General features: G+C 39.7%; 1 protein-coding gene across 1 annotated transcript in view; it reads right to left on the reverse strand.

Moving 5' to 3' along the window:
- INO80E (INO80 complex subunit E) overlaps window positions 1-26424 on the reverse strand; it is a 36695-nt gene extending 10271 nt beyond the window's left edge. The window contains exons 1-5 of the mRNA XM_070944519.1: window positions 26322-26424; window positions 23339-23409; window positions 17751-17803; window positions 5672-5747; window positions 3653-3770 (exon numbers count right to left, since the gene is read on the reverse strand). Coding sequence (XP_070800620.1) covers window positions 3653-3770; window positions 5672-5747; window positions 17751-17803; window positions 23339-23409; window positions 26322-26411 — 408 coding nt within the window. The 5' untranslated portion in view covers window positions 26412-26424. The remainder of the gene's footprint in view (window positions 1-3652; window positions 3771-5671; window positions 5748-17750; window positions 17804-23338; window positions 23410-26321) is intronic.
- Window positions 26425-27145: the final 721 nt, after the last annotated feature.

Below are 27145 nucleotides of genomic sequence, written 5' to 3' on the forward strand. Positions count from 1 at the left end.
ACTTGGGTGTAGCAGAGCTAAATGACATCCCTTTAGTGCAAAACGGTGTTTTTCAACTTTTTCAACTTTTTCAACTTAAGTTGTATGGACTTCAACTCCCAGAATTCTCCAGCCAGCATGACACGGTTGCCAAGATTGGAAAACCAGGTAAAAGTAGGATTGAAACACTGCAATGTATCTCAGGGTCTTTTGTGTGAGAAAAATCATCATTGTGTCACTCTCCCCATTTAAGCTTATATAGTATGTCTTCCTGCAGCCTCCAGAAGATCTGGGACAGCAGAAACATAAAATGCCCTCAGTCCAAAAAAGTGCAACATTTAAATCTTTCCAATGTTTGGGAAGGGAACCAGGGATGCAGAAACAACTTACAGCTCTTCATTTAGGCATTTTTTTTTAAAAAAAAACAGTTTATATCCAAACATATTAGAATCATGTGCCATGTTCTTCCAGGCATCCAATTACCATTGACTAAGATAAATGGAGGCCTAATTTTTATGCCTATGTTCAGCGCTAAGCTCTTGGAAATAATAAGGTGACATGGAAGTGACATGGAAACCAAGCTAGAGGAAAAAATGGGATGAAGCCAAAGCCTTGTGATATTAGTTGGGTTAGCAGGACAAGTAGAACTAATAGAGTCCCAGCAGCCGCAGTTGTAAAACATGCTAATCTTGGTTGTGGGAAGTGGGCTTCTGGCTTAGAGTGCTATCTGTGAACTCAACCCACTTTGGAGTTTTTCCATTTTAATGATTTGTGCAAATCAAAACACGAATTAATGAAATAGCTAAGGGAAGGAAGCACACTGGGCAAACTCAAGCATTCAGTAAATCTTGATAGTAAGGTGCCCTTTGGGGACATATATTATGGAACAGGACTATTAAGTGTGTAGTGTTGGGGTTTGGTTTTTTTTAGCAGCAGTCAGCAGTCCCACTCCAACACAACCATGCCGAGAGCATTGCACACACAAAAAAACCCCTTTGTTTCTTTTTTTTTTTTTGAACTAATTCTGATTTATTGTAAAGCTATATTAACAGAATCCTGCAAGTCTGAAAGTACAAATCTACCATTGTCACTTTTTACTGCCTGATAAATTAGGGTGGCTTCCTCCTAACTTTCTTTTTCTTTTTTTTTTAATTTTTTTTTATTATTAAAATATAAACACAGATATAGACAATACAATACAAAGACAAACAAAAAACCCACCACCTACAAACCCACCTAACATTTTACATTTACGCTTTTGTCATCAACAGAATATATGTCATTGAGCTTATATAGTTTAATAAAGAGTAATTATTAAATGTCTAATTCCAATGTTATAACTTTTCACTACAAATTTACATTTCTTATGGGTTCATCTCCTTGTGAAAGTCTTTACCCTAATTTCTGTCCTCTACATTTTTGCTGATTTTCCTTTCCAGCCATTGATACCATTGGTGCCATACAAGATAGTATTCGCTTTCTTCCTTTTCCTGGAGTTCCAGCGTCAATCTGTCCATTTCAGCACACTCTGTTATCTTTGCAACGATTTTGTCTTTGGATGGGAGTTGGTCTGATTTCCAGTTTTGCGCGAACAGTAGTCTTGCTGCTGTCAAGATATGTATGATGAGATATTTCGTTTCCTTAAGATGTTGTGCCGTTATCATGCCAAATAGAAAAAATTCTGGACTGTTTTCTATTTGAATGTTTGTTATTTCTTCGACAATATTTTTTATATCTTGCCAATAGTGTTGGACTTTCCTACATTTCCACCAAGTGTGATAATATGTCCCCTTTTTTGATTTACATTTCCAACACAACGCCGAAGTGTTTGGGTGTATTTTGGCAAGTCGGGCTGGTGGTAAGTGCCATCTATAAAACATCTTAATGAGGTTCTCCTTGTAAGATGTGGCTCTTGTCATTTTTATGTTCTGCTTCCATAATTTCTCCCAGTCTGCCAATTGAATATTATGTCCTATGTCCCTGGCCCACATTGTCATATTATGTTTAACTGTTTCTTCTATTAATTTGTCTCTCAAAAGGTAGTTATATGTTTTAGTAATCATTTTCTGGTCTGCTCCTAATAAAATTCTGTCCAGTTCGTTCAGATCTTTTGCAATTCCATATTTGATTTTATCCGCATTGTATCTTGAGTGTATTTGAGTGTAGTGCCACCAATCAATATTTATATCGCCATTTTGGAGTTGATGTCTTGGAGTGAGTTCTCCTTCATGATTCAGTAAATCTTGGTATCTCATCATCTTTCCGATTTCAAGGGTATTTGGAAATATCAATACCTCCATCGGGGACCACCATTTTGGTATTTTAGTATAATAAGTTTTCTTAATTCCCTGCCAAATCTTGAAGAGTGAGGCCCGAATTATGTGTCTTTGGAAGTACATGTGTTGTTTGTCTGGTCCATCCCATAGGAACGCGTGCCATCCTCGTATGAGATCAAAGCCTTCTAGATATAACATTCTTTTGTCATCTAATCTCATCCATTCTTTAATCCAGGTCAATCCGGTTGCTTTATAATATAGCTCCCAGTCTGGTACTGCAAGGCCTCCTCTGTCTCGTGTGTCTTGTAGCGCTTTAATCTTAATTCTGGCCTTCTTTCCCTGCCATATATAGGTCATTGTAATTTTGTTGAGATTTTTGAAGAAGTCCCTTCCTGGATGTAATGGTACTACCTGGTATAGATATAGTACCCTCGGTAATATATTCATTTTAATTGAACTGATTCTGCCCATCAATGACAATTGTAGCCTGTTCCAGATTTCCAGGTCTTTTTTAATTTCTTTTAGTAATTTTGTGTAATTGTCTTCTTTGATCGTGGTTGCTTTCGCCGTCAGCCAAATACCTAAATATTTTATCTTCTTTACTAATTGGATTCCTAATTCTTCTTCTAATTCCGATCTCTGAGTCTGGGTCATATTTGGTATCTTAGTCTAGGAAAACTGAGGTAAATAATGTCTTAGAATTCTCCTTGCTATCTGATTCCAGGCTACATTCTCTTATTCCTGAGGTAATCTGGTTGAAAGTTTGTCTAAAGTCACTGAAAATCAAGGTTTTCTGACTTAGTTTCTTATACAGGTAGTCCTCAACTTACCATTCAAAGTTACAACAGCACTGAAAAAAGTGACCGATTACTGTTTTCACACTTATGACCGTTGCAGCAGCCCCATGGTCATGTGATCAAACTTTACAAGCTTGGAAACTGGCATGTATTTATGACGGATGCGGTGTCCCGGGGTCATGTGACTACCTTTTGTGACCTTCTGACAAGCAAAATCAATGGGGAAGCCAGATTCACTTAACAACTGTACTACCTTAACAATTGCAATGATTCACTTAACAACTGTGGCTAGAAAGGTCGTAAAAGGGGGCAAAACTCACTTAACAACCATCTTGCTTAGCAACAGAAATTTGGTGTCGCTTAGCAATGGAAATTTGGGGCTCAATTTTGGTTGTAAGTTGAGGACTACCTGCAATATAGTACAACTTTCAACATTTCAAACCAGCAGAGTCAAAGCAAGAACAGTTCTGATCCAACCCACCTGAAGGAAATCAGGCTGGGGAACTATCAATCTCTGTTAAGTCTTTTCCCAGCTTCAGGGTCCATTTTGGACAACTATCTACTCAGCTTTATTACCCAGATGGAGACAAGATTACTCACTGAGGCTATGTAGGGCAATGATGTCCCTGAAGCTGGAAGCCCAAAACCAGATGTTGGCTGCAGAGAAAGACCTGAGGAGGATGGTGATGAGGCACTGCCAAGCTGGGGGCTTTGTTTTCTGTGAGCAGAAAGAGATGTCATGGATGAACAGCTACCAAAAATGTGCTCCATAGAAACAGCCTGTCTTGAATACATGGGAACGACCCGTTGTGCTAAAAGGTATTGTTTCAATAAGACAACAGGCAAAAAAGGTCCCTTGACTTACAAAGGAGATCAGCTCACTGACTGTGCTAAACCATGCAGCTACTATGGGGAACATCTTCAGAAAAGGCAGGCACAGCCATACACCTGTGTTTTAATGATTCAACTGTGGAGGTGGCTAGTAGTATTAAGTTTCTGGTTGTGTAGCTGACAAGCAGGTTATCTTGGTCACTCATCAGTGAGACACTGATGAAGTGGGCACAGCATCGCTGCACTTTTGGCATTGTATGAGAAAAACACATCTTTTTCTCCTGTCCTTAGCACTTTCTACAGAGGGACAATTGAAAGCACACTGTCGTATTGTATTACTGTTTGGTTTGGAAGTATTCCTGTTTCAGACAGGATGGCTGTGCAGAGGGTGGTAAGGACAGCAGAAAAGATTATTGGAAGTTCACTTCTTCTGTCCAGGACTTAGCATATAAGCGCTGCTTGACCAGGGTCTGCAGTATTGTCAGGGATGCTACACGTCCTCTCCATGACCGGTTTTCTTTCTTATCTTCTGGGAGGTGGCTTTGTGGTATCCAAAGCAGAACATCTAGATTCAGTCACAGCTTTGTTTCATATGGTTTTAACCTTGTGAACTCTCAAGACTCTATATATTTATATATATACACACAATTAATATTTCATTTTAATGTGTGCCAATGTATACACAGAAAAGTGACAATAAAGGTTATCTTATCTAGCCCAATTTTTCTCAACTTTGGTAACTTGAAGATGGGCAGACTTCAGCTCCCAGGATCCCCCAGCCAGCTCTAGCCTGTAGGCCTAGTCCAGGGGTCGGCAACCCGCGGCTCTGGAGCCGCATGCAGCTCTTTCGGCCCTCTGCTGTGGCTCCCTGTCAGCTGATCCCACCACTGGCTGGCCCCACCCCTCCCCTCCCAGTCACTCCTCACCTGGCCTGAGAAGGTAAGGGCGACAGTGGGGGATGGAGACTCGCTTTTGCGGGGCAACCGTAGTCCGCCTTCGCCACGGTATATTTGCGCTCAAGGCAGCCCTTGCCTCCCGCCGCTTTGGGCTTGGAGCTGTTGCCGCCTCCATGGCCTGCCCACTGCTCTCGCAGCGCCTTGCGCAGCACAGTGAAATTTAGCAAGCTTCACAATGGGGGAGACGTGGTCCCTTCCTCCTCCTGGAGCCCATTACGATGCAGAGCCATGATGCGACCCCAACCCACTTGCCCCTGGCAACAGCAGTGGCGTCAGAGAGAGACAGAGAGACAGAGAGAGAGAGAGACAGAGACAGAGAGAGAAGGAGAAAGGTGAACATACCCGAGGCCGGGTATGGCAAGAGGTGACTGGGAGGGGAGGGGTGAGGCGGGGCCGGGTGCGGCGGGGCAAATAATTTAACAACCGGTTCTCTGCCCTAATGACCAGCTGGGTAGGCGTGGCTGGGGGGGTCATGTGACTGGGTGGGAGTGAGTGATGTCGAGTTGCCCATGCACACCCAGTCACACTGATTGTTATATTATTGGCTCCTGGTGTTTTCTTTTCTGTGGGAAACGGGTCCAAATAGCTCTTTGAGTGTTTAAGGTTGCAGACCCCTGGCCTAGTCTGTAGGCCTAGTCTGGTCTCACAAGACCATCTCCTACACCCACCACTAGAACATTGTTTAATGAAAGTCACTGTGGACATGCGTTGAAAATATCCAAGAATTCTACCTCTTCTCTGCTAAAGAGAACAGCCCCTTTAGCCTCATGTAGTCATCTATCATCTTGTTTTTTGCATTTTCTCTCTATCCTGAAGCCCACCACATACTCACCTCTTGAGGGACTGAAGCTCTGTCCCTTTCAGCATCTCTCCATCACTGTTGTCTGAGGAGGCTGTTGCTTCCGAATCTGATTCCGGAAAAATAAAATCAGACAAAGTCATTCCACTTCCTTCTGCCAGAGAGTTATAGACTTCACATAATGCTGCCGTGTGCATTTGCATCATTTCCTGGTGATGTTGGTTAGGTGAGCTCATCCAGGTTGGGCTCCCCAGCGATTTTCATGACTGAGAGAGGATCTCTCAAATTTTCTGGATTCAAGGTCAAAATACAGGTAGTCCTTGATTTACAACCACAACTGAAGCCAGAATTTCCATTGTTAAGCAAATGAATTGCACCCAATTTTATGACTTTTGTCACAGTTGTTAAAGAGAATCACTGCTGTTGTTAAATGAATCATGCGGTTTTTAAGCAAATCCAGCTTTCCCTATTGACTTTGCTTGCTGGATGCAGCCTGGAAAGGTCGTAAATGGTGATCACACGACCCCAGGACACTGCAACTATTTTTTTTAAAAAAGTTTTTTCAGTTTTATTTCTTATACACATAATATAAAATGTACATTTTCTTATACATAATTAATCCTACATATACATGTTTTCTTTAAAGAAAGCATTGAAATAAGGCATTTTAATTACATTCGGAGTTGCTCTTCTACTCTTTCTTCCCTCATTTCGCAACAAACCTTCTTCTCCTCCTTTCTTTCCCTTCCTTCCCTCCCTCCTCTCCTACTTTCTCCTTCCTCCTCTCCTACTTTCTCCTTCCTCCTCTCCTACCTCATCCTACTTCCCCTTCCTTTCCCCCACTCCTCTCTTCTTTTCCCTTCTCACCTTCTCTCCTACTCCTGTCCCGTACCCTTCCTTCCTCTCCTTTTCCCTTTCTTCTATTCCTCTCACTCCCTCTCCTCTTCCTACCATCTACTCCTCTCTCCTTTCTATCTTCTTTGCTGTGGAATATTCTCCTTGTTTGGTATCCGAGCAACTCCTGTATTCTAATAGTATATACTTTCTTTCAATTTCTTTTCAGATTTATTCTATCTATCAGTATTGTCATCATAATTGTACATTTATTCTTATTATCTTCTTTCTTTTCCCCCCTCCCATCCCCCTTTTTCATTTACTCTGGTGTCATCTGGGTTTCTATTTCTTTTTTATCCTCTCCCTCGTTTAACTTTCTATTATCTAAATCATTTATCTATCCTCTTATCTTCATATTTCTTTTCTAACCATATATAAAATCTTCCCCATGTCTTGAAATACACTGATTCCTCTTTATTTCTTATTCTTAAAGTTAATCTATTCATTTCCGCACAGTCTAAAATCTTTTTTATTACTTCACCTTCTGACAGAATTTTTTCTGTCTTCCAATTTTGTGCAAATACAATTCTTGCTGCTGTTATTATATGTATAATTCGGTACACATCTTCTTTACTATATCTCTCTGGGAGAATACCCAATAAAAAAACCTCTGGTTTTAATTCTATAGATTTATGTAATATTTCTTCCAACCATTTCTGTATTCTAGACCAATAATTTTTTGCTTCTAAACATGACCACCACATATGATAATATGATCCCGGCAAATGCAAACATTTCCAACATTTGGCTGATTTATCCTTAAACATCTCTGCTAATCTTTCTGGTGGCATATGCCACCTATAAAACATTTTATATAGATTTTCTTTATATGCAGTTGCCATTGTCAATTTATAATTCCTTTCCCATAGTTGTTGCCATTTCTCTAATTCTATTGCATATCCAAAATTTTTCGCCCATGTTATCATTGTCTCTTTTACCTCTTCATCTTCCAATCTAATTTGCAACAAATAATTATACAGTCTTTTAATCATTTTTTCATCCTTTCCAGTCATTATCTGATCCAGCTCTGATTCCCCCCAATTAAAACCATATTGTTTCAAGTCTTTATCATATCTTGATTGTATCTGCAGCCGTGTATACCAGTCAATCTCAATCCCTTGTTTTTCTAAGTCTTGTTTCTCTTTTAATTCTCCCTTCTCTGTTAAAATGTCTTTATATCTTCCAATCTTGTCCATGTTAATCATATTTGGGTGTGTCAACGCTTCTATTGTTGAAAGCCACATTGGTACATCAATATAATGTTTTTCTTTTACTCTTTCCCATACTACCAACAAACCATTCCTTACACAATGTCTCTGGAAGTATCCATGGATCCTATTTTTTCCATACCATAAGAAAGCATGCCATCCTAGTTGTAAGTCATGTCTTTCCAAAGTCGATAGTCTTGTATTTCTCAATAAGATCCATTCTTTAATCCAAGTTAACATCGCCGCTTGGTGATACAATTCCCAATTTGGTAGACCAAATCCTCCTCTAATTCTGGAATCTTGAAGCAATTTAAGGTTAATTCTCGCTTTTTTCCCTTGCCATATATATTTCCACATCATTTTATTCAAACTTTCAAAGTATTTTTTCTCCAACTTTATCGGAATTGTTTGAAAGAAAAACAACAATCTTGGCAATACATTCATTCTGATTAACGCTATTCTCCCCAGTAAAGATAATTGTAAATTTTTCCATTTTTCCAAATCTGTTTCAATTTGGTTTCTTAGTTTATAATAGTTATCTTCCTTCACTGTAATACATCTGGAGATTAATTGGATACCCAAATATTTCACTTTCTTCACTATTTGAATATCTATCTTCTCCATTAATTGCTTCTTTTGTTTTTCTCTCATATTTTTAACTATAATTTTTGTTTTATTTTTATTTATTTTCAATCCAGCTACTTTTCCATATTCTTCTATTTGCTCAATTAACTTTGGACCCGTTTCTATTGGTTCTTCCATAATAGCTATTTTGCCGCTCTTATCGCGTCATCAGATAACCGCCCAGCCGCCCTGTTTAGGGTGACCCGCTCCCTCCTCCATCTGGGAGCGCGGGAGGACCCCTTGCAGGGCCGAGCTGAGGATTTTGTACAGTATCTGGATGATAAAATAACTCAGATTCGGGAAGACTTGGCCGCCGACTGGGTTAGTTCAGACGAGATGACTGAGGCAGGCCTTGAGAGTGTTATCTGGGAGGAGTTCGATCCTGTGGCTCCCGAGGACGTGGACAGGATCTTGGGGCGGCTGAACGCAACCACACGTTTATTGGACCCGTGTCCCTCCTGGTTGGTGCTGGCTTCCCGGGAGGTTACACGAGGCTGGCTCCAGGGGATTATTAACGCTTCTTTGAGCGAGGGTGTCCTGCCGGCCGCCTTGAAAGAGGCGGTGGTGAGGCCTCTCCTCAAGAAGCCATCCCTGGACCCGGCTGTTTTGGCTAACTATCGTCCAGTCTCCAACCTTCGCTTTATTGCGAAGGTTGTTGAGAGTGTGGTGGTGTGACAGCTTCCCCAGTACCTGGATGAAGCTGTCTATCTGGATCCACTCCAGTCCGGCTTCAGACCTGGGTACAGCACGGAAACGGCATTGGTCGCGTTGGTGGATGATCTCTGGAGGGCCCGGGATAGGGGTTCTTCCTCTATCCTGGTCCTATTAGACCTCTCAGCGGCTTTTGATACCATCGACCATGGTATCATGTTGCGCCGGCTGGAGGGACTGGGAGTGGGGGGCACCGTTTTGCGGTGGCTCTCCTCCTATCTCTCCGACCGGTCGCAATCCGTGTTGACAGGGGGGCAGCGGTCGACCCCAAGGCGCCTTGTTTGTGGGGTGCCACAAGGGTCGGTCCTCTCGCCCCTCCTGTTCAACATTTATGTGAAGCCGCTGGGTGAGATCATCCGTGGTTTTGGGGTGGAGTTCCATCAGTACGCTGATGATACTCAGCTGTACATTTCCACCCCAGACCATCCCAATGATGCCTTGGAAGTGATGTCCCAGTGCCTGGAGGCCGTGCGGGTCTGGATGGGGAGAAACAGGCTTCGACTCAACCCTTCCAAGACCGAGTGGCTGTGGCTGCCGGCGTCCCGGTATAGCCAGCTGACGCCATCGCTGGTTATTGGGGGCGAATCATTGGCCCCCACGGAGAGGGCCCACAACTTGGGTGTCCTCCTGGATGCGCGGCTGTCTTTAGAAGGGCATATGACAGCCGTGGCCAGGGGGGCTTTTTGTCAGGTTCGCCTGATACGCCAGTTGCGCCCCTTTCTGGACCGGGACTCCCTACGCACGGTCACTCAAGCACTCGTCACTTCTCGTCTAGACTATTGTAACGCTCTCTACATGGGGCTCCCCTTGGGGTACACCCGGAGGCTCCAACTGGTGCAGAATGCGGCTGCGCGGGGGATTATGGGAGCGACGGGGCGCTCCCATGTGACTCCTCTCCTGCGCGAGCTGCATTGGCTTCCGGTGGACTTCCGGGTGCGCTTCAAGGTGTTGGTGATCACCTTTAAAGCGCTCCATGGCTTAGGGCCAGGGTACTTACGGGACCGCCTTCTGCCACCAATAGCCTCCCACCGGCCGGTTCGCTCCCACAGAGAGGGCCTCCTCAGGGTGCCGTCGGCCAGACAATGCCGGCTGACGACCCCCAGGAGGAGAGCCTTCTCTGTGGTGGCACCTACCCTATGGAACAATCTACCCCCAGAGATACGAGTGATCTCCGACCTTCGGATTTTTCGTCGGGCCCTAAAAACTTATTTTTTCCAGTTAGCCGGTCTGTCTTGATTTTAGGGTTAGTTTTAAAATTTTAATATTGATTTTAATTGACAAGTTTTAAATTATGGGCCAAATTTATAAATTATTTTAACTTTATTTTTTAACTGTGATGTTTTGTATAGATGTTTTTATCTTGGCTGTTCACCGCCCTGAGTCCGAAAGGAGAAGGGCGGTATAGAAATTTGAATAAAGTAAAGTAAAGTAAAGTAAAGAATACTAAATCATCCGCAAATGCTTGTAGCTTATACTCTTCTTTTTTAATACTCATCCCTTTTATTTCTTTGTCTTGTCTTATTTTCCTGTTTAAAATTTCTAGGGTCAGAATAAATAATAGTGGAGATAACGGACATCCTTGTCTAGTTCCTTTTCTTATATCTACTTTCTCTGTCATTTCACCGTTTATTATTACTTTAGCCGATTGGTCTTTATATATAGTCTTAACCATATTGATAAATCTGTCCGCAAAATCCATCTTTTGTAATTGTAAAATCATAAATTGCCAATTCTCGTTATCAAATGCTTTCTGCACATCTAAAAATAATAATGCCATTTTTTTCTCTGGATGTGCCTCATAATATTCTAATGTATCCAAAATAATTCTTATATTGTCTCTAATGTGTCTTTTAGGCAAAAAACCATTTTGGTCTGGGTGTATAAATTCATTTAACAGCCTCTTCAATCTTTCCGCCATAATTGATGCAAATATTTTATAATCTGCATTTAATAGTGAAATTGGTCTATAATACTTTATTTGTTGTAAATCTGTTTCTTCTTTTGGTATAAGGGTTATATATGTCTCCATCCATGAGTTTGGTGCCTTGGCTTCTATTAATAAATCATTAAATACTTGTAACAATATATTACTTAGTACATCTTGCAACTTTTTATATACTTCTGCTGGTAGCCCATCTGGTCCTGGAGTTTTTCCATTCTTCTGCCTTTTAATTCCCTCCATCAATTCCATCATTGATATTCTTTCTTCTAATGCTTTTTTAAATTGTTCTGGTATTTTAGGGGTCGTTGCTTTTTCCAAATATTGTTCTATCTTTTCTTCTGGTATCTGCTCTTGTTGATATAATTTCTTATAATATTTCTCAATTATTTTTTTCTTTTTCTCATTTCGGTAACATATCTTTCCCTCTTGATCTAATAATTGAGTTATCAGTTTCCTTTCTTTTTCCTTCTTCATCTTGTATGCCAGCCACCTTCCTGGTTTATTTGGATTTTCAAAAAAGTTTTGCTTTGATGCTTTTATTTTCCTTGCCAATTCTTCATTTTCTATTAAATTCAATTTATGTTTCCCCAATTCCATTAGGTTTTTAATTTTTTTGTCTTGTGGATTTTTTTGCAATTCCTTCTCTAACTTCTTATATTCCTGCTCCAACTTCTTTTGAATTTGTCTGTCCTGTTTGTTTCTTTTTCCTGCATATGTCATTGCCAAACCCCTTATGTATGCTTTGCTAGTGTCCCATACATTTTGCAATGATGTATCTTCTTTTCTATTTTCTTTGAAGAAAAATGTCAATTCTTTTTCCATATATTGTACATATAAAATCTTTCTCATTTAATAGGCTTTGATTTAATGTCCATCTCATTCTTTTTCTTTGTCCTTTCCATGTCATCATTATTGGATTGTATTATATATAGCCCATATATTTGCTTCTATATCAATCTTGTCTATCTTGGATATTAAGTCTGTGGACATCCACATCATATCTATTCTTGACCATGACGTATGCCTGTTTGAGTAAAATGTATATTGTTTTTCCTTTAAATTTCTTTTCCTCCAAGCATCCTGTAAACTTAATTAGTCTACCATTGTATAAAATGTTTTTGGGAGTGTCTTTCTTGGTTTTTTATTCACTTTTGTAGATTTATAATCTAACTCATTATAAACAATTGCATTAAAATCTCCAATTATGCAAATATCTTCATCTTCATATTCTAATATTTTTGGTGTAATTTTGCATAAAATTCTTGATTTTCATTTGGAGCATATATACCCACAAGTAATTTTTTTTATAGTTCATTACAATTTCTACCATTAATACTCTTCCTTCCTCATCCTCATATATTTGTTTGGATTGTATTGTCTGTTTGATGTAAAATGCTACTCCTCTTTTGCTTTGACAAGCCAAAGTTGTATACAATGTCCCTAATTTTATTCGTTCCAAAAGTTTTTTATGTTGCTTTCTAATATGCACTTCTTATAAGCATATAATTTCTAATTTTAGCTTCTCTAATTTATTGAATATTTTCCTTCTCTTTATTGCCGAGTCTCATTGCATATCTTGTGCACACTCTGTATATCTCGTCGATTCCACTTAATATCCCTTCCTTACTTTCTTCCATTGCTTCTGCTTGTATCTCTGCAATTTTCTCTGCTAAATTTTCTCCCTTTTCTTCTTCAATGTTTTGTAATCTTAAATAAAAATCAGCTTTATCCATTTCCAGGTTTATAATTGTTTTTTCCTGATTTTTATCAGTAACTGTAAGTCTATAGTCCATCTCTTCAACTTTCTTCTCCGTTGCTTCTGCTTTTTCTTCCATTTGCTGCAATCGTTGTTCATTTTTCCCTATCATTTCTTTAACTTCTTTCAATTCTCCTTCCATTTTTTCCATATTTCCTTCCATTTTTTTCCATTCTCCCATCTACCTTGTCTAATCTTGTCTTAAGATCTTCATATATAGTCTGTAGCATATTTTTAATTCCGTGTTGACTTTCTCTTGCTGTGATGCAATTTCTGTTGTCTTTTGCCCTGTAGTACCAGGCGTTGTTGATATTAATGGTGATGATAGATGTTGTATTGTTTTCTTCATCTTGTTTTTTTTCAAATCTTACTACCCAATTTTATAATCCAAATATTCAATTTCTTTAAATTCAAAATGCCCAATCAGACTCTTCAGGTTGATACCCTAATCCACATAGATTTGATCCATAAACCATACAAAAAGCCAAGAACAATCAAGCAGCCCAAAAGGGCAAAAATAGAAAAAAAAGAAAGAAAGAAAAAAAGAAAAGAAAAGAAAAGAAAAGAAAAGAAAAGAAAAGAAAAGAAAAGAAAAGAAAAAAACAGTTCAGTGCAAAAATAAAAATTCACTGGTCCAAAACCCAGGTGTTTGCCCAAAATATCCAACCAAGCAATAAAAAAGAGCCTTGGTAGTACAGTGGTCTAAGGCACCCTGTTATTAAGCTGGTTATTAAGACCAGCTGCCTGCAATTACTGCAGGTTCGAATCTCGCCAAGGCTCAAGGTTGACTCAGCCTTCCATCCTTTCTAAGGTAGGTAAATTGAGGACCCAGTTGTGGGGGCAATAAGCTGACTTTGTATAAATATACAAAAGAATGAAGGCTATTGCTTAGCGCATTGTAAGCCGCCCTGAGTCTCCGGAGAAGGGCGGCATATAAATCAAATTAAAAAAAAAAAAGGTGAAAAAAGGATATCTCCCCCCCAAAAAATTAAAAAATAGAAAAAAACAAAAACCCTGCCAATGAACTCTTTTAAGTCCAGGAAGAGGGAATTTCTACAAGAAAAAAGGAAAAGGAAAAGGCACAAAAAGAGAAAAACCAGAAAGAAAAAATAATATTCCAAAATACCACTATTCTAAAATATTCCAAAATTTGTAACTCCATCAAGCGAAAGGAAAAAAAACAAACAACTTTCTTTTTCTTTTCCTTCTATATCTTCCCCCCTCTGTTACAAAGTCACAAGACTGCTTCTTATCAAAATCTTCTTGCCAGTTTCCAAAACATCCCAAGGTCACTCCACTCTCATCTTTTCCTTTGTCCAATATATCTCTTTAATTTCCTCTGCAATCCAAAATAGTCTTTAAAAAGAAAAAAAAATAACAATTTCCTTTTCTTCTTTCAGCTTTAAACCCCCAGCTTCAAAACTCGAAACTCAAATTTTCAAATTACAGTTCTTTAGCCAAAAATGCCTCTTTTCCCAATCTGCTTTCAATTTATAAAGTTACTTTTTCAGCTCTTGTTAATTAGCTTTTATTAATGGCTTCCACTTCTTCGCCGTTGTACCGGTGTGGGAATGCGGTGGCCATAGTACATGTATAGACCAGTTTAACTGGTTGGACACGTGTATGGAGCTTAGCACCGAAATAATCTGACTATGAAAAGCGGGTTCAACTGGATACTCTCTGAAGGGCCCTATTTTGTTCTCTCTTTGTTCAGAACATAGACTGTATTTGCAAAGATAAGAGACATCTTCTTGCGGAACATTCCTGAGAAGTGAGGTAATCAGATAACAGGAGATGGGCCTCTCGCCTGGTAGTAACTGGCAGCAAATAGCCAGAGTTAAGTTTTGTTTTTGCACCTTAAGTATCGCTTTCCTAGAATTCACGTGATTTACTGTAATAGGTAGAATGTGAAACTTATATGGAGAATATATGGATGTTTTTCTATCTCTTGTATGTAATATGAGATGTGTAGCCATAATAACGCCTTCTGATGACGCTGTATTTTGATAACTAATAAAAGAGATGGTAGGCTTTTGTTCTCTGCTCTCTCATCCCGAGAAAACACTTGTCCTGTGTTTTCCTAAACTGGACCTCCCATGAGAAGCCCGCCAGGATGAATGCAACATCCCGGAGGTGGGGAGGTAGCCTTTTTCCACTCCCTCCCCTCTTTGCCAATTTTCTCAAGTAAAATAGTTTTAAAAGTTCAGGAGTTAAATATATAAAGGAATTTTGTTTCCAAGACCATAGTTTCTCACCCAGTTGATCACCTTGTTCTTTTTTCCTTCTCTCCTTGCATGTGGCCGCCCGGCTTTTGACAGCTCCTAATGACTGTCTTCCCTTGCTGCTGGGTCGGAGGCTGATGCCGGCACTTCAGGGAACTTGCAACTTCCCTGTTCGTGCCTGCCTGTGCCTCCATTCTTCACTGTCCCTACAGGACAGCTATGATCCCTGGGGATCCCCTAAAGCAGCTGAGATATCAGCATTTTCCAGGAGCCCCGGAATTTTCCGTACCGCCGCTGGCGCTGGCCACACACCCCTCCCTGGACACTGCAACTATTGTGAATACATGCCAGATGCCAAGCAACCAAATTTTGATCAGGTGACCACAAGGAATGCTGTGCCAGTTTTAAGAGCGAGGACTAGTTGTAAGTCACATTTTTCAGTACTGTTGTAACTTTGAACGGTCACTAAATGAATGGTTGTTAAGTCGAGGACTAACTTTATTGCATCGACTCCCTTTTCAGACACTAAATATAGCTCCCTTTGCATAGAAATCCACTTTTTCTCAGCTTGGCTCTGCAAACTATCCTGTGAAGCAAGCACTTCTATAAACCATGTTTACTGAACTATACACCATCCTAAGTATACCGTGACACTGCCTGAATTCTCAGATACCAAAATCTGCATTTAGTTACACTTCTAATTTGCATAATTCTGAATAGTCAAAGTATGTTTTGGAACAAGTCACTCATCTAATTTATTTATAACTCACTTTTTGCCAGCAGCTTCCTCTCCTAACTGAGGTTATCAGAGATACCACAACAAACCCATTTGCAACAAAATGAAGACATCTCCAAAACAACGTCAACATTCAATTTCTAGCCATTCATCTTTACAGAGACAGCTTTAAAATAAAGAATGTCATGGGTCATTTATCCAATCTAGTCAAAATCACCAATAGGACTGAGCAGCAAGAAAAATGTAGATAAATTAGTAAATTAGGCTTCACTGGGCAGCTAAAAACTCACCTGGCAATTGGATATTAAAATAAAAAGCCAATGTCAGCCAAATATAAAATATAATGCAGAAATAAAAGTGCTTAAGAATAACATGTCCTGGGGGAATCAAATATTAACAAGTAATCAGCAGCTGGATCCTCAAGGAATATAGCAATTAAAATTTTTACAAGCACCAATATAAAAAGATGCTATGTGCAGAAGAATTGGAAAAGAGGGACCACTCACACCAACTCAAAGGAGGGGAAAACAAGCCAGAAAAATTAACAACACGATGGTTCATGTATTTGTACATAAATAAATTTCTTTCTGCATGAAGAGAGATAGCAGCTTCAACATAGTCTCCTAGGCTAGAATTTAGTTTTCCCTAGTTAATAGGGCTAGTAATTTTGGAAGTTGTAGTTCACTGTTGCAGTCCATACTTTAGGGAAGGGATCAAGTTAGGGAAAGGCTCAGGATTAAACCTCAACCATGGATATCTATTTGTATGCTTGCTTATACAGGTTGTCCTCATTTAATGACTTGTTCAACGACCATTCGAAACATACAACAGCACAAGAAGTAGTAGTTACGACTGGTCCTTGTATTTACAACTGTTGCATGTCCCTGTGATCAATCCAGGCGCTTGGCAGCCAATTCACAATTACGATATTGCAGCATCCACAATCACATGATTTGCAACCTCCTCTGCCAGCTTCTCACAATCAAAGTCGATGGGGAAGCCAGCAGGAGGTAAGAAGTCCTCACTTAATGAAAGCAACCAGGAATGCCATCACTAAGCAGCAGAGTCATGTGAGGTTTTTTTAATTTACAGCTATGTCACTTAATGACCAGGTTTTTGATCACAATTGGTGTTGTTAAGTGAGGACTGCCTGTACACACTTGCACAATTTTTAGAATCACAACTGCTTGTTAAACCAATGATTCTAGTCCACCTGGAGACAATTTTTAGATGCCAAGCAGACATAATAGCTACGCAGGTAATCCTCAATTTACAACATTTCATTTAATGACTGTTCAAAGTTACAACTACACTGAAAAAAGTGATTTATGCCGACTTTTCACACTTACGAAAGTTGAATCAGAATTTGTATGCTTGGCAACTGACTCACGTTTATGATGGATGCAGTGTCCCAGAGTCATGTCTTTTGCAACCTTCTGACAAGCATAGTCAACGGGGAAGCCAGATTCATTTAACAACCGTGTTACTAATTCAACCACTGCAGTGATTCACTTAACAACTGCATCAAGAAAGTCATAAAATAGGGCAAAACTCACTTAACAACTGTCTCGCTTAGCAAAAGAAAATTTGCACTCAATTGTGGTTGTAAGCTGAGGACTACCTATATTCAAGGATGTTTTTGCAATATCTAACTATTAACCAATGCCATTGTCAACCAGAATCAGAAAATCTACCACTGTGGATTTGCCCTGGTTTGATTCCATAATATTTAAAAGCAAGTAAAAGGTACCTTGGTACCTTTTGTGGAATATGGACCACTTTTATCTTTAAAAGATAAACTACAAATGATTATAAGGATGTCAGATTCAGTTAAGATTTATATATTTGATATGAAATCCTTTAACCTGCCATGTCATTGTTTTATTCTCTTCTGGCCTGAATAGGTGATGTTATACCCACAACAGCCAAATTAATATTATTAAGCCCCTTTATAAAGAAAGAGGATATCCTCCCCCTTCTTGCAGCACCATCAAATGGAGGTTGTGAGCCTCACTTTACCTGAGGAGTCTTCATCCACATTCTCATACTGGAGCAGGCGATCAAGCAGGAAACTAGAAAAAGGAAACAGGTAGGAAAAAGCAGTGACTCAGACCTCATGCTTAATTGTTAGGAAGAGACCGAGGCCTTAAGCTGGCTCCAAAGATTTGCCGTTTTCCTGGGCCATCCTCTATTCCAGGGCAGGCATCCAGAATTGAGCTGCAATTATTCCTCGGCAAGAGAAAGATCTTTGCACATACAGGTAGTCCTTGACTTACAACAGTTCATTTAGTGACCATTCAAAGTTACTGGAAAATGTGACTTATAACCGTTTTTCATAGTTACGACCACTGCAATTTTGATCATGGTCACATGATTAAAATTCAGATGCTTGGCAACTGATTCATATTTATGACCTTTGCTGTGTCCCAGGGTCACGTGATCCCCTTTTGCGACCTTCTGACAAGCAAAGTCAGCGGGAGATTCACTTAACATCCGGGTTACTAACTTTATCAACTGCAGTGATTCACTTAACAACTGACACAAGAAAGGTCATAAAATGGGGCAAAACTCACTTAATGTCTCACTTAACAACAGAAATGTTGGGCTCAATTGTGGTCGAAAGTCGAGGTCTACCTCTAGTGGCTCATAGGCTGAGATGCACAGCTCTTGATAAAGAGAGGTTGTTGACAGATGCAGGTAGTTCTTGATTTACAACCAAAACTGGGACCAGAATTTCTATTGCAAACAAGGCAGTTGTTAAATGATTCACACCTGATTTTACAATGGTTTTACCACAGTTGTTAAGCAAATCATTGCACTTGTGAAACCACCACTTCCTCCGCTGACTTTGCTGGTCAGAAGCAGGCTGGGAAAGTTACAAATGATGGTCACGTGACCCAGGGATGCTGCAACCATCATAAATACGTGCTGGTTGGCAAGCAGCTACATTATGATAATGTGACCATAGGGATGCTGCATTAGTTGTAAGTGTGAAGACCAGCTGTCAATCACTTTTTCAGTGCTATTATAACTTTGACAGTCGTTAAACAAATGGTTAAAAGTCGAGGATTACCTGCACTAGCAAAGAAGAAAACCAGCAACTGCAATCTATAAGTTTCAAGTGATATCCTCTATTTCAGCACCCCACAACCTTTTGGGCACCAGGGACCAGTTCCGTGGAGAGGTTTTTCCGTGAACCGTGTAGGATATAAGGGAATTCAAAAATAAAATAGTAATGAAGGGAATAGTAATAAATGAATAGAAACTTGTTATTCTATTGTACAATATATGTTATGCTGCTACAAAAGTATTTTCCATTTAAGCATTTATTTGTTAAGCATTTATAATATATGTACCTCTGTAAAAACATATGTATGAAATCAATTGTATCCTTCCTGCATTAAGATCTAAATATGACTGAATTTTACAATGTAGTTAGATTATATGCTTTGCGGAACTTTTCTCCCATGTCTATGGTGCATATGCTTGGAGAAGGACATGTGGGCATTATCTTGTTCTTTGGCATAGGAGAGGGGCCTGCTGAGGGTGCACGGAGACATTCCTTAAAACTGAGAGATGCTATGTAGATGTGTAATGGAGAGGTATGGAGAGGTACAGGAGGTGCTGAAGAGAAAGTAATCTGAGAAAACAAAGAGAGAGATAATGTATTCCTTTGAGGCATCTTGGATTAGCTGAAACCCCGGAGGGCCTGTCCAATAAATCCAAAGGAGGAGGGAAATGGGACGTCAGGATAGGGAACTATAAAATGTAATGCTTTTGAAAACTTTAGGTGTGGCTTCCTGGCTCAAACTCCTTGTTGAGGTCTCTTCTGGGATGCCACCCTATTTTGCAAAATTGATTTTATTATTTTCTTTTAATAAAGCCTTGTTGGTTGAATTCATTTCCAACAACCGGAGGGGAAGTGTTTTCACATACTGCCTGAATCCCAGAGATGGGGCTTTGCTTGTTTACGCGGCCCAGTTTTTGGCATGCCATGGCCCAGTGCCAGTCCCCAGACCACAGTTTGGGAACCCCTGCTCTATATGGCAGATCCAAGGTTCAAATCCACTTTTACCCCCATCCAGGCATTGCAACAGCCTGAGAGCCATTCACTTCTCAAGAGAGGAAGCAGTTGACCTCTGTCCAATAACACTGTAATGGACCAGTCTGGTCCCAGGCCCTTTGCTTGCTACTAAGACCTTACAGTCTCCATTGCAAATATTAACAAGGTTTGATTTTACTTTGTTTCCAAGCCCAGACTAGGTGGCTGCACATATCTCAAAGAGATGTTGCCCCTTCAACTGAGATGTTGTTTCTTCGTTTTTAGTGTCTTTAAACCTGTTTTGACTCCTTTTTTTAAAAGTTTTTTATTTTTTACAAACACATCAATGTGTGAACAGTGTGGCACCTGAGTGTCATACATTTTAATACAAATAAAATAGTATTAATCATATTTGTTTCATTTAACAAGCTTATATAATCCTTGTAATAATAGTCATATTTTTATGTTTATTAAATTAAATGAATTAATCTTTCATTATTTAATCATTCAATATTTCAATGTGTCCTTTCTATGCCAATCACCCTGTTCTAAGTATACCTTTTAATACAAATAAAATATTATTAATCATATTTATTACTTTTAACAAGCTTATATAATTCTAATAGTACAAACATTTATGCTAAATTGAAATCTTCCATTATTTGCTTGTTCAATTTATAATCCTTCATTATTTAGTTATTCAATATTTCAATGTTATTTTTGTCAATCACCATATTCTGCATGTCATACATTTTAATACAAAGTATTTTTGATCATATTTGTTACATTTAGTAAACATACACCTACTCATATTGAATTATCTTCCATTATTTAATCAATTTGAATCATCATTCAAATTCTAATTTGCCCTCTTACTATTACTTATTATATAAAAATGTGTATTTTATTAATCCTCCTCTCTCTAGTTTCCATCCCTATTCCAACTTTGATTATGCCACTACTGTATTTAAACATATTCCCTTTAACCATCATCTCTTACTTGCTTTAAAGCTTTAATTGTTCGTTTCTTAGCTTGCCTCCCATATTCCTCTCTTGGATCTTTATTTCTGTCTGCTTCCACATCTTGGCTATTCATTGTAAACATTTCTCCCTTCTCTGCCCTTCTCCGTTGTCTAGCTTCCAAAATATCTACTCTTGCCCCTATCTCTCTCCCATAAGAATCCTCCTGGTTCTCCGGTTCCTTTTTTAATTCCCTTAGGATACGCTCCCCTTGGCTTGTGTCATCAATCTTTATTATTTTTGTTATTATCTCCTCCTTGTCATCTTGTTTCATTTGTTTTGTCTGTTCCATTTTTTCCATCTACTCTTTCAGTTAGTTCCTCCTCTTCCTGGGTGTCTTGATCACTCATTGTCCTTTGTGTTATATTTCCCAGCATTCCATCCATGCTCTCTATTTGATTAATTATTTCCTTAAAATGCCTTCTCAGTGTCTCCCTTGTACTTTGGATTGCTGACGCCATCTCTTCCCAGGTTCTACTCCTTTCTCCTTGATGAAGCATCTTGTTAAATTTTATTGTGTCCCTCTATTGTCCAATAGTCCAAAGACCATATATTAAAACCTATAGCCACTTCTCAAAAGAATTCAATATTCTTGGTTCTTGTATCCCAAAATTACTCAACCTGTTCCTCTGGATACTCCCATACATTTTCCAGAACCTCCTTATGTTCCTCTATAAATTCAGTCTTGTATTGTAATCTTCAGGGGTCATTTTAATGATAAAGTCTTTTGTATTATCACATTTAAATCCCAAATAATCAAATAGTTCCAAGATTTTGGGAGTATGTTGTTCTTTCTTTCATCAGCAGGTGGTGCTCTTAGATTGGAGTTCAATATTAACCAGTTTTCATTTTCCCCCGATGTAAAAAATAATGATTTTTAAGTAGATAATTCCAGCATTTCAAAATGCCTATCCAGAGCTGTGCCTATCCAGTTTGAAAGTCCAATTTTCTGTATTTCAGCAATTTTTCTGCCTTTTCCCCTTTAATTCTGCAATTTTAAAGTTTTTTCAGAGTGCTAGATTGCTGCTACTTTAAAAATAGTTGTGCACCTCTCTTTTCCTGGATATTCTTTTGGGGTTAAAATTTGAATAAAAAGAATTCTTCTCACCCAGAAGAATTCTTCTTGGCAGCCATCTTAGACTGCCTCTTCTCCACGTCGTGGCATAGAGGGGAAAAAAAGCCCTGGGGCTCAGAAGGAGAGTGTCAGCCTTTGCCTTTTTATTGCCATTGTAACGGGGGGGGGGGGGGGGGGGAGGGGGGAGCTGTCTGGATGTCGGGGGGGGGAGTGAGCTGGTGGAGTAAATGAAGAAAGTTTTTCCTCAGCATCTCTCCGCAGTTGGGAAGAGCGCTGATAATCACTCAAGGTCAACCGGTGTGGCATACCAGGAGGATGGGGCCATCGGAAGCTGCACCCCACAAGACCCCTGGGGGGGATCTGGATTGGATAATCCTGACCAGACGATTGCGGGGAGGGTTTTAGGGATGCTTTCTTTATGTGATTTTCGCACCTATTACCTCAGACCTTGTTTTTCTTTGGTTGCATTCAGTTCATACTCAGTAAAAGTACCTTGCTCTATGAAAATGGAGTCGGGGGTTTTCTTTCTTGAGTACTGAAAGGAGGCATACGTCCTTTGCGATCTCTCCTGCGACCACTCAGAGCGTCCCTCCTTAGCTTCACCACCCCTACAAGGCGGCTTTGGCTCCTTTTGGAGCCCACAAACAGGGAGAAGCCCGCACAGGAACAGAGAGCTCCGTTCTCTGTGACTGGTAATGCTACGAAGCTCCACCCCTCTCAGCCTGTTTTGACTCCTGATGGTCACCTGGACCACTCTTGTGCAGGGAGTTTTTGGCAGCATCTTTCAGAAGTGGTTTGCCACTGCCATCTGAGTGACTGGCCAAAGGTTACCCCACTGGCTTTGCACCCTAGAGCCAGACTAGAACTCCCAGCCTCCCTGTTTCTAGTCTGGTGGCTTTAACTATTACGCCAGAGGTGTCCAATCTTGGCAACTTTAAGACCTGCTGCTGGCAGGGGAATTTTGGGAGTTTAAGTCCACGGGTCTTGAAGTTGCCAAGGTTGGACATCCCTGTACTGCACCAACTATTTCTAGAATAGAATAGAATAGAATAGAATAGAATAGAATAGAATAGAATAGAATAGAATAGAATAGAATAGAATAGAATAGAATAGAATAGAATAGAATAGAATAGAATAGAATAGGAATTTCTTTTTATTGGCCAAGTGTGATTGGACACACAAGGAATTTGTCTTGGTGCATATGCTCTCAGTGTACATAAAGGAAGATACGTTCATCAAGATACCTCTAACTCAAATGATTAAGCTGCCAATTTTAAGGACAAACATTCAAAAGGCGTTTGGATAAAATAAAATGACCAGTTAGACTTCTGCCTGCCACCCGGCCATTGAAGACTCCAGACTCAAGTGGGAAAGGGTGCTAATTCTGTCTTTCTGCCTCTACATTCTAATTCTGATTGAACTCTTGGCAATTTCACATACCCTCTATCCTTCCTCATCAAATCAGCTTACCTTTTATCCTGCGAAACTTTCAAGAGTTTTATTTGTGCTTTTCTCAGTTCTTCTTGGAAACATTCTTGCTCCTGAGAATTTATTTAAAAAGGCTAAGTGTAAGTAAGGAAATAGTTTATTAAATAAATCTCCAGACCATTTTAAGTACTCTAAGAGTAATAACAGTACGTAGGTATTTTAAAATGAGACATTATTAAAATCTGAACACATTACACATTAAATTAAAATTTAAATCTAAAATCTAAACAATGCCATTAAAATCTCTGAACCTTTGTAACATAACACTTTAAAATGGTTAAGAAAATAGAGTAGGGACATCTTGTCAGACTCCTAGGGAATAGAAGCACAACATAATTATTCATGTCAGGCAGAATCTACTACAGGTAGTCCTCAACTTTCAACCATTTTAGTGACCATTCAAAGTTACACCGGCACTGAAAAAAAGTGACTGATGACTGTGTTTCACATTTACAACTGTTGCAGCATCCCTATGGTTAAAAATTCAGACACCTGGCAACTGGCTCATATTTATGACAGTTGCAGTGTCCCGGAGTCATGTGATCACCTTTTGTGACGTTTTGACAAGCATAGTCAAAGCAAGGATGTAAAATGATGCAAAGCACATTTAACAACTGTCTTGCTTAGCAACAGAAATTTTGGGCTCAGTTGTGGTTGTGAGTCAAGGACTACCTGTATTCCTTTCAACCTTGCTGCATTAACTGCAAAAGTAGCAACTCATTGGGTCACAAAATAGATAGTAGCTTGTAGGAGAACATACAATTTACTTTGAACATACCCTCATATCAAGTAATGGGGATCAATAAATATTTAACATACAACCAGCATTCCAATATACTGTATGTTCTATTTCACTTGTCCACATACAGTTTCTCTCTAGGATCTGGAAAGATTAAGTGAGTGCCAGGTGTCACACCAGACAGTTGCCACCCCTGGTTCATTTTTCCTTTTGGGGGGTTGATCCTCCCCCTCCATAAAAATCATGTAAACAGGCACAGCAAAAATTGCAGCTTTTCAGAGCCACCAAGTAGCAGCCAATTGCTAATTGTTTAAGTTTCAGTTCTTGGTCAGATTTTGTATTCCTGCCTGAGTTGGCTCCCTTGTTCATTACTGGTAGTCCTCCACTTACGACCATAATGGAGCCTGCCCATTACTATTGTGAGTCGTAGTGCAGGTCACCCAAGTGACCAGCTTGTTTTTCTAACTTTTTTTGCAGCAGTCGTTAAGCGAATCCATTGTTCGTTATGGGCCACTTTTTGACAAAAACTGGAAGTAAATGCCAGTTTGGAGAAAATATATATAATAAAACATGGTCATATAACCATGGGTGCTACAAATGGCCATAAATGTGGGCCAACTGCCGAGTACCCAACATGCTCTCATGTGACAACCCCCAACAAACCAGAATCACTTTCTAAGTAGACTTGGGAAGGCCTGTCATAACTTCAAAGAGTCACTAAGCAACCACTCATAAATTGAGAACTATCTGCATCATCAATATACAGTAATATGATTATTCATGTTATCTTTTTACAGTATTGTTTTGTGAATTATTCCCTTATAGGCAGAATTACTGTTTTAAGAAAATAGCTCTTTAGTGTGATAATACTAATTGGCTGTATTAAATGGAGATAAATTCTCCCCAAATTTTGGGGGCCTGGGGGGGGCAGGTAATTCCAGCAACCTGCAAGGCAAATTAGTATTATTGTTCCTTTTATACTACTGCAAATTTGACAGACAAGGCTCTTCTGGCACTAAGTTGTTTGCTTAGTGTTCCCTTAGCATATCATGTGAATCCAGTTATTGTGGTTTGGAAAGCAGGGTCTAGGACCCAAATGGGCATCCTGTGGGACTAACCCCCTTTCTTGCAGTCTCCTCAAATTCTGTAGCCCAGTGATGGAGAACCTTTTCAGCACCGAGTGCCCAAACCGGAACATGTGTGCATGCACGTGCATGTGTGCGTGCCAGAAACCCGAAGACCAGCTGGCCGGTGCGCATGCGTGCGCTGGCCAGCTGGTCTTCAGGTTTCCGGCATGTGCGCTGGGCAGCTGGTCTTCGTACGTGCCAGAGGACCGGAAACCCGAAGACCAGCTGGCCGGCGCACATGTGTGCGCTGGAAACCAGAAGAGCAGCTGGCGGTGGCGCATGTGCCCACAGAGAGGGCTCTGTGTGCCACTTCTGGCACGTGTGCCATAGGTTCACCATCACAGCTGTAGCCTGTTAGCTCAGTGTTTCTCAACTTTAGTAACTTTTAAGATGTGAATAAAATACAATTGCTGGGTTCACCTAACATGTGACACTTCAGCAAACAGTAATATTTTACCAGGATGGTCAGCAAAGTAGTCAGTCACAAATTGTAGATGTGTATGTTACACACTGACCTGTAAAAACCAGTTAGTTGGAACTAATTGCTGAATGGATGACCACTAAGGCTGTATGGAGACAGACAACTCCAAAACACATCCCAGAATAAGGCAAGGACAAATTATTTCTGAGCTGCTGCTAACAAAACAATCTAGGTCAGTTTGTACCGCTTTACAGCCCTTTCTGTAATAATCCTTTTACAACATTCATGTAGGAGGTCTTTTCTCTCTGATCAACCTCATCTCACCTGTCATCACACCTAAATTTACTCAACATCCACACGTGTTTCCTTTCCTCCCCAAATAATTATTATTATTATTATTATTATTATTATTATTATTATTATTATTATTATTATTATTATTATTATTATTATTAATTATTATTTTATTTCTATACCAGAAATATGTCAGAATCTCTTTAAATATCTGCGACGCATGCGGTCAATATGATTTTTACCATTTATTCTTTCTGGTAAAACTCCCCTTATTATTCTCACCCCCACCCCCAGGTCTTCCTAAAATATTTGCTCCTCCAACCCACCCCGTTTCTTTCTACCGGCACCAATTCTCTTCCACCCCCGAAATTCCCGGCCGTTTACATAAATCAGGAATTTGAGCCTCCTCTTTAAGGCTCTATAACGCCTCTTGTAGCCCCCACCGCCCGGATCCGGCTCTCCTGCTCCGTTCATGCCATGCTGGGGAAGTAACGTGGAACAGGAACCGCGATTCAAAGCTGGAGTGGGAAAACTATATTTCCCGGCATGCTTCGGAAAGAGGGCACGTGGAGAGCTCAGAACTACGTCTCCCAGCATGCATTGTGAGGAAAAGCACTAAAGAGTCATGGTGAAATTTTTCTTAACGTTCAGCGTTCCTGCTTTATTTTGTATTCTACCCACGTTTGTTACGAAACAGTAGGACCGAGTTTAGCCTGGTAAAATCTCTCCTGTCTTGCTTTGGTTATGGATAAATACATTGCCTGCACTATTTTGCCCCATCTCTTTGCTTCATTTGTTGGTTTCAGTAAATGTAAACTTTGGGCATGTTGAGAAATGTTATCTGTCAATCATGCATTCATATAATGGAAATGTGGAGATATAATCAATGTAATACAAAGCCAATTTAGAAGAATGCTATAGAATATTTCCCCCATCAAGTTCACTTTTACCCGCAGACCGGGGAAGATTAGCCGCAACAGTTGTGCCATTGGTCCCAACTCAAAGGGAATTGACTTGTCCACTTTGTTTGCTATGTGACCATTTATTTGTTTTACATTTTTTCAGCTCAGCCAAATCAAACCGGACAGGCACAGTAAAATACAAACACAATAATGCAGTAATAAATCACCTTATTTTAAATCAGGTAGCAACTGTCAAGTAATATTTAGTGTATGATAACATGATAAAAGAGAAGTAAACATATATAC

This window comes from Pituophis catenifer, unplaced genomic scaffold (genome assembly GCF_029215685.1).
Source record: "Pituophis catenifer annectens isolate HBS135680 unplaced genomic scaffold, rPitCat1.0.hap2 SCAF_5, whole genome shotgun sequence".
In the NCBI taxonomy this organism is placed as follows: domain Eukaryota; kingdom Metazoa; phylum Chordata; class Lepidosauria; order Squamata; family Colubridae; genus Pituophis; species Pituophis catenifer.